General features: G+C 46.7%; 1 protein-coding gene across 1 annotated transcript; it reads left to right on the top strand.

The window, feature by feature from the left end:
* Window positions 1-889: 889 nt before the first annotated feature.
* Window positions 890-3,741, top strand: LOC146188727 (prolyl 4-hydroxylase subunit alpha-2-like). Its single transcript, XM_084605122.1, has 2 exons — window positions 890-1,867; window positions 3,247-3,741. The coding sequence occupies exons 1-2, from the start codon at window positions 890-892 to the stop codon at window positions 3,739-3,741; spliced, it is 1,473 nt and encodes a 490-aa protein (XP_084461248.1).
* Window positions 3,742-8,795: the final 5,054 nt, after the last annotated feature.

The raw sequence follows: 8,795 nt of genomic DNA, 5'->3' as shown, positions 1-8,795 counted from the left end.
TGGTGGGTGGCGTGTACGTTGCTCCGCTCAGCAGTAAACAAGGACCGTTTTCAATATTTAACTTCCCGAAACAAGCAAAGGGCATTAAAATTATAAAATAAAAAAACTCTCAAACAATGAACGAACACAAGAAAGTGACATGGACAAGGGACACTATGTGTTCGTTCAATTTTTGCGCTTCTTTATTTTATAACATGTTCCAACTAGCCCCCCAAAAATTTATAATGGGGCATTACAATTCATGAGCTTATAATTTGCCACGATGTCTGACTTTTTACTTAGGTAAGCAAGAAAGACTTAAGAATGACCTATTCGCTGTATCGCAGGAACTCTGTGTAATGGTCAAAGCCGCGGCAGTAACAATTCTAAGAAAACCTAACTGAACAATAGAAAATGACGCCTATCTTGTCCCACTGTCCATACGAAGGACAAGAAGATAGGGGCATGTTGCCATTGCATTAATTATAGTTTTCGTTTTAATTTTCCTTCAATATCTTCCTCTCTCATAGCCTGAGCTGCTTTGGGACGTTAAACCCCACAAAACAACCAACCAACCTTTCCCAGAGTTTTCTCCAAGCTTTCTTCCTCTTCGTATTGTACCATTCCTTTCCTTTTTCTTGCTTTCTTCTTCTTCATACAACAAATAAATGGCCTGTTGGTAGTGCACGGGTCATCGATGAGGACGTCTTGTAATATCTCGTGTATGTGCGTATATGATAATGCAGCGCCAAAAATCATCACAATCCCTCGATAGTTTGTGCCATTATCTAAGGGCACAAGAACATCTTATAGCGCAGCCTGAAGCAGTATCCGATCGATGAAGAAAAGAAGAAAGCGTCCAGTCCACGAAATGATGCGACCCTTTCTGCGCAGCAATATATTTGTTACAATGGTAATTCAGCTGGACCTGTTTCACCTGGAATCTTCTAGCTCGGATCTCTTTACCTCCACGCTGCATATGCAAGAATCCATCAGCACTGAAGTACTAGCTCTTGAAGACAGCCGGCTGTTTGTCCTTCTCCAAGAGCATCGCCTGAACAGAGCCACTGCTCACCATGAAACGATCCTGGCCGACATACTTTCGTGCAGCGCAGCGCACAGTGTCCTGGGAAAATTTCTTTCTGTCAGTCGTCTGGCATCATTCGGAACCGGCTTGCCATTCTTCAAAGAGGATACCTACTTAAGTGGCCTTCGCGCTGCTTTAAGCTCTCCTTCGTCATTGAGGTGGTGGGAAACGTACAGCGACGTCTATGGAGCCGCCGTCGGCATCTGCAAGCTTCAGCAGCTCTACAACATCCCGGCAACAAAGATGGCAGCCATGAGGTCTCGTCTGCTGCCACCCGCTTCCGCCAGAGATCTCAAAGACGTGGCCAGGGGCTGTTCCATGAAGGGGCCTTTCGGCAACACGTCAGCCTGGTCCAGTGCTGCTCTAGAGATAGCTTCCATTCCCCACAGTTGCGCATCCCAAAAATTGCGGCTCGGACTCGGCTGGCTGCAGATCAACGATGAGCGGTGGTCGCTTTTGCGAAGGTCGAAGACGTACAAACGGCCACTTAGCTACCCTACACCTACGGAGTCAGACGTCTATCGATACAAGTCCGTCTGTATTGAGCAGGGAGAATTGAGGCCATCTGGTGGACGATTATTCTGTGCAATGTCTACTAATTATGGAGACCCTCGTCTGATCTTGCAACCTAACAGGATAGAAGTGCTCTCTTTGAGACCGCGGATCGTAATTTTTCCTGGCTTTCTCACCTCAAAGGAAGTGAAATACATCCGAGCCATAGCTCAGAAGGGATTCCAAAGGGCCGAAATCTACATGCCAAGCAACGTCGCCGGTGCACCAAGTTGGAACCGAATTGGCAAGGTGAGAAGAGAGCATCTTTCGCAGAAAGGTTGTGAGTTAGAGTAAAAATTGTCGTAGCTATGTTTCATTTCGTTTCCTGGGCCAGTTTTTAGGGAAATCATCAAGGCAGAATACATCTAATCTATAAGTTGTAGCTTCTCAGCAACATGGTGTGATGGTCTAGACAACCTGCCTCACCTGCGATTGTGCCTTGTTTAGATTCTAGTGAAGACGTAATGTTCACCACAAGCATTGATTATATTTATATAGAATAAACGGGCCAGGTATTGCTGCCTGAACCTAAGGAATTCCTCTCCGCGAGAGCAAGAGCAAGTCACCTTTAATAGTGGCCTTCATCTGGAATAGCTTTGATTGCATTTTTTACGTACAATTATTTTAATTTACCACCACACTGAAGCTGCCTTAATACGAAGAAAGCTCATGGCGGGGATCGTTTCGCTCGTCAAGATGAAAGTTCATTCAAGTCTTTAGTGGAGCTTCTTAGACAATTTAGCAAAACTTAATTCACTTACACAGTGGTTAGAAATCTGAAGGGAATATCTTTGAAGGATGAGGCATGCTCTACAGCTCCTAGATAAAAATTCGGCATTCGAGGCAACTATCTTTATTTTCAGCTTGCTTATCCACAATGGAAATGTCAGGTGTGTTCCTACCCTATATACTACAGCAACCGCAAAAATGATGAGTCTATGCATTATTCTATGGAGAAAGTGAATGTGTTGGTATATGCGACGAACGCAGAGACGAGGCGAAACGCAGAGACGAGGCGAAGCACTTGGAGTCTCAGTGCCAACTTACTTATTTTCTTTTATGAGCCGGCCAATTTTCTGGGAGCCGGTCGACTTCGGTCGGCTACGGTTGGCTTCTTTTCGCTAGCAGCGCCGTGACCTAGCTGTGGCTTTTTTCGGGTTCACGACAGCACTCCCCCCAATTGAGAGCAACCGCAAAGATGATGAGGCGATGTATTATTCTACGGAGAAAGTGAATCTTCGCTGGTGGCTGGTGCGCGCAGAGCCTGATAGGAATGGCAGTTGGCACGGCGCCCCTGAAATTTCGCTTTTCGTGAAGGCCTTCACTTGTAGCAATGTAGCGCGAGTATAGCGTCCAGAAATGCCTCCAAGCGTATTTATGTAGATACGACTACAGCTAGAAGGTTAAAAATTGTGTCGACTGCTCGTATTGCTCTAAGGATGCTATTTTCTATTCGCTTTCTCCCAGCTTTCCATGGACCAGATGCATCTTCTAAAGAAGGTCTCTTACGTGACTTTTAATGCCAAGGTTACCTCGGTACCGCCTGAAAAACCACCAGTCCGCAGGTGCTTTCGCGTATCAGCGCATGTATATCGACTAATATACCACAAACCTTTCTATTTGCCCAGGTGCCCTGGCTTTGGGATGATCAACATCCGATACTTCAGCGCCTCACCCGTCGCATAGCCACGGCGTTGAATCTGTCGCTGGAATCGGCCGAGCCCTACCAGGTGGCCAACTACGGCCTCGGGGGACATTACACCCCGCACCAGGATGCACACCAGTTCGACAAAATTGCAGACTCTCTAGACCTCCAAGATGGCAATCGACTGGCGACCGTTCTAATTTACCTTGCGGACGTGGAAGCAGGTGGCGCCACCGCCTTCGTCAATCTAGGTATAGGCGTAAAGCCGCGCGTAGGTGACGCCCTCTTCTGGTATGATGTGGAACCGTACGAGGGCAGTGAAGCCCCCCAGTACTTTTCTTTCTGGCATCAAAAACGAAAGGCGGATCCCCTCACGGAGCATGCGGGGTGCCCCATACTGTCGGGATCAAAGTGGATCGTCACGAAGTGGATTCACGAGAGGAACAATGTGGTCGTACTATACAACACGCCCGGATGAATGATGAATACTTGGCGCCTGATGGACAGAAAGTCTTCGGAAAAGCCCGGCTTTGTTCAAAAGCTTTGAAGTTAGGCAATGGTTCATTCCTTAGTGTTCTTTACCAGTGCAATGCGCTTTACAATTGTCTTAATTGTCTCACCATTGAAACTCATGTGACCAAGTAAAAAAAGACAGGGGCAAAGAATACTCAATGCAGAGCGGTTGTTGTTTATTGGAGGAATGCGTTTGTTTGAAATTTCAGCTTGGGTGAGTTGGCTAATTCTTGAAACATGTAGACAGTGCAAAAGTAAGTGCACACCCTCTTTCGTCAGTTGCTTCATTCGCATTTTTGTTTTTGCAACGGTCGCAGAGGTTTTAAAGGCTACGGTACATGCCGAAACTGTCATTTTCGTTTCCTCACCTATCGCCGTTAATAAAATCGCAAGCTTTTCTGCGTCTAACACAGAGGCCTCCCCCCATTTACTAATTAAACATATTCAGTGATATCTACGGCTATACATTATCCCCTCATTTGCACACCTATAATTTCTTGCCGCCTGAAAGTAGCCCACTCTTCAATTTGAATCCAGTCCATTAACAAGATTACTGAACGACCAACAGTTATCTTGATTGAGCATTAGATACGACAGCCCTATAATCTAGTTTCGTAAGAAAGGATCATGATTTCGTCAAGGATATCCAACTCGCGTATGTTTTCTCACGCGCTGCACTATCTCCCTGCCTTTTAATATTAAACCTTTAATTTCCTTTCCGCTCGCTATATTGTCATCAATTCAAATTCATGGGAAGTACCGCAACGTATTGTTAGTCCGCCAGAATTAATACGGAGGGTCATATATCTTAACAAAATCGTCGAACTATAGTGCCTAGTCGAACGCTCGTGCCGCCGCCATGATTGGCTAAGCGTCTTTTTGAGCACGCGACTTCGAGCGCGTAATTTAAACTCAGATATGAGAAGCGGCTCCTACTCTCGGGTTTCCCCGTCGGGTTTTTCTAGTTCGCAAGCCAACAGAGAGTGATGGAGCCTGTGACTGACCAGCGACAGACCGAGAACTCTTGCAGTGTTTTCATAATAAAAAATCCTGGGGAGAATCGGAGCAGTTCGAGTTCAACTACTAAGAGTCTTAACGGCTTGGCCACAGCCGCGTTTTAACATGGTGTTTGCTATTCTGAAAAATTTGTTATATGTACATAAACTATTTACAGACGTATTACGAAATGCCACAAAACACACCTCAAAGATGCAGAGTAACAGAGCACTAGATGGCGGTTAAGGCAGTGCACTTCACCAAGAGAGTGTTATTCACTGACCTCCGTTGAACTGTCACATCATTAGTTACTGTTGCTCATTATAACTAGATTAAGTAGGCTTAAAACTCCGCCCTTTGACGCGGCGGCTCCCAGGTGGCACCACATTTACAGCTGAAACTGCAGCGCATCAGTATTCAAGAAATTTCACGGAAGCCCACATTCGCGTCATAATAGAATTGTAGCCCAATTATTTTATATTCTTGTTGCTTCTGCATGTTCAAGGAGAGGGTACTGGCTGCTTCCAGTGTCCTGTGTGGGGCATCACCTCCACATGGTTTGTTCTTTATGTCTATGTCGAGTGTTCTTTCACGAAATACGTGAATGTGGCTCCAATGTCGCAGCATTGAGCGGCTTACAGCGCCATTAATGTGGAATCAGATTGCAGTACCTTAGTTCCTACTGTGAGTAAAATTACATTCCTAAATTGTTTTTTACTTTTATGTATTCAGATGGCGGACGTCAGTACACCTGTAGGATATCAATCTTAGTCAAACGAAGAAAGGACAAACAGTAAGATCTGAACATCCAACATCAGTCAGCGAAGACTTAAGCAGAACACAACGAGGCCTGCTAGCACATATCAGTAGAGTCAACAAATGCGTGCGCCAGAGTTATTCTTTTCTACAGCGACGGTCAGGACATTTCTTCTTTATGGTGTCACAACATAAGAGCCCGACTTTCAAACAGTTATGCTCGAGTACCGGACACCGGCCGTCGCCAGCACCGGTCTTGTGCGGGGCAGGCAACACGTAATGTCCCAATGTTCCTCCGTCACCACTCCATGATAAGGTAGGGACGGGAGCGTGACATTGGCATGCTTCGTTCATTGGCATCTCGGTACGTCCTATTCGTAGTCAAAGGGGGAGAAACCACTCCCGGTGGGAGCTTCTTCTTGAGACGGTTCAATGGTCGTCCAGAAGCGATCGCTGATATGAATAGAGCTCCAGTGCGTTCTTGAGGAGTTGACCTTTGAAGGTGCCCTGGACGACCTCAGGACCGCCAAGTGCTAGCCATTGTTATCAGCCGCTCTGACCATGGTATGGGCCTCGTCATTACGTAGATGTCGGAATGTGCACCCAGTGCAGGGCTAGCTGGTCGCCTGAATCATCTGGGGCATAAAGTCTGGTTGGCAGTACGGAGGCTTACAGCTCAGTTCCATGGTAATGCGTGAATAGCTGCACGGGCGGCCTGAAGTCGCAGAGGTCTGCAACGGGAGTGGGATCGGCAGGAGCATGGTTTTGGGCACCGATCATAAGTAGCAACCTTCTGTAATACAGGAAAAAATCTCACATACTCAGTTCAATTGCGATGATCCTAGGTTGTGGTTACTGCAACGAGCTAAGCTATCAAACTTGGGTTCGTGTTGAGGCGAAGAACGACAGAACATACACAATTGGACGTTTAGTTAAAAGCATTTATTTCCAGAGTGGGATGGCCTGAAGGGAGTAGACGGTGCTCTCACCATATCGGATGTGCCGGCGTTTCGTGGCCACAGCCTGTCGCCCTAGGTCCTGGGAGTCGGGAGGGGGCAGGGGTGGCTGCAGGCCGCAGAGGTGAGGTCGTCCTCATTGCGGACATGAGAGTGGGTTCTGTCGGTCGGGGCCCGAAGGCGGTGCAATGCCCTCGGTGGTAGCAGTCAGGCTTGTCCGTTGGCTTTCGGAACAAGCTACATCGACCCTAACGAGCCACTTCGCTAGCCTTCAGCTGTCTCCAAGCCGAGACCAGGACTCGGAGCCAACCTGATCACCTAGTTCCCCTCCAGCTAGCTCTCTTGGCTTTGCAGATTTGTTGGGAAGGAATAGCGCTGCATTATACTGCGGGCAGTGACTCTAACTCATACGTCCTCGCCCAGCCACACCGTTGGGTTTATTTGGAGTTCTCTCCTCGAGATTGCTGATGCGGGCAGTCGAACCACTTGTCCCAACCTTGCTGTTGGCCTCCTGTAGCTTACGCGCCTGCATATCGCCAGCAATATTGGCAGTGAGACGTCACTCAAGTGCTTCCCAAGCGATCGCTGTTACCTGCGGCGTAATTTCTAGAACTAGCCAGCCATGCCTCGTCGTGGCGTCCACCATTGCCGATCACGCCTGGTTACGCCTCAATAGCTTAGACTGGTGGGCGAGTTGGTATGACATTCTAGGAAAAGCAGCGCACCAGCAAAAACACGAGGGAGGAAGGGACAAGACAGAGCACTGACTAATAACTACTGATTTTATTCAGAGCGCCTTTTTTTAAGCACACGCGGTTGCCACTGATATACCGGAAAGGAGTTAAAGGGCGGGAAAAACAACCACAATATGATCATTCACCATAAACTGCAATCTAGGTCGACACAGGAAACTCGTGTTTTTTTTTTTTGATATGGCGATGAAGGGTGTGCTAACGCATGCCAAGCCTCGCTTCGCAATCTCTGAAGCCCCAATGCTTTCTCTTGTGACAGCATATTTGTCATACGCTGCAACTTGACAACCTTCGACCAGCGGATAACACGAACATTTGCTGCAATGAATAACGAAGTTCATGCAGTGCCACTTTCAACATTATTGTAGCGTTTCCTGAGTCTATCGGTAGGGTAACGGCCACTTTCTCCGACGTAGTAGCTGCCACAGGAGAAAGGGAGAGTAGGCGATATTTTCTTTGCAGGGTATACAAAGTAATTTATTTCGGTGCTTGTTTTCCAAACGGAGATAGTTCTTACATGCTTTTCCGGAAAATGTACACGTGCGTGCATACTAACCAATCGCACTGGTGCCAAAACAACAACACGGACTCCCACTTTTCTCCCAGTCCTTTTGAAGTTATGGGACATGACGTTAAAATACGGAAAGATCGCCACATTTAATTTCCTAGGAGAAGTGCCAGGTTTCAACGTTTTGTTGCGAAAGCAACATTACGCCAGGTTTTGCCCCTTCGCGCAGTCCGTGGCCGCAGTCACGAATGACCTTGAACAGCCATGAAGAAGACAAAGATGAAGAAAAAGACGAAGAGGAAGAACACTAAGAGAAAGAAGACGAAGATGAAGAACATAAGATGAAGAAGACGACGACGAGGAGGAAGAGGAAGAACACTAAGAAGAAGAAGACGACGAAGACGAAGAAGAGGAAGAAGAACGCTCGGCCTTATTTATTCTTATTTTTTAACATTCCCTCAGCTAGAGAAGCGAGAATGTGAATAGGTTAACCAGAGGCAACGAGGCTGTTAACCTAGCATAAAAACTGTGATAAATGACTTGCAAACAAGATTTCTCGAGGGCATTGTCGAAGCAGAACGCAGCAATGCCTCGTTTCGCAAGTTCAGGGTGGATGGAACAGTACGAAAGTAAAAGCTTTCCTCCCCCAGGCTCGAAGGAGCAGCACAAATGTTGGGCAGGGAAGTAAAAAGCCAAATCGAAGAACATGATGCATGCAGTCATTGACAGGCAATGAGTTGTAAACTCAGGAAGTGGCTGTCTGAAGGGCTGACGAAGGTCAGAGAAAACACAACAAATCAAATTTTCTTCTGCGTCGAAAACTGAACGGTCACAATCTATTAAAATCAAATAATCGTCAATAAAACGGAAAACCTTTGTACGTTAGAACCCAGGAGACAATCTGAGTTTCCTATCGTGCATAGATAGGTATGGGTCATTGAGAAACGGTGCTATGGAAGCTCCTATACAGATGCCTTCTTTTTGAACGAAGATGCGGTTTTCCCATTCTGAATAGGTGGATTCAAAACAAGTTTGCAGCAAGTTTAAAAAG

Source organism: Amblyomma maculatum, chromosome 5, assembly GCF_055883805.1.
Source record: "Amblyomma maculatum isolate TAMU_Amacu chromosome 5, ASM5588380v1, whole genome shotgun sequence".
Taxonomy (NCBI): domain Eukaryota; kingdom Metazoa; phylum Arthropoda; class Arachnida; order Ixodida; family Ixodidae; genus Amblyomma; species Amblyomma maculatum.
This window is presented reverse-complemented; position numbering and strand designations above follow the sequence as displayed.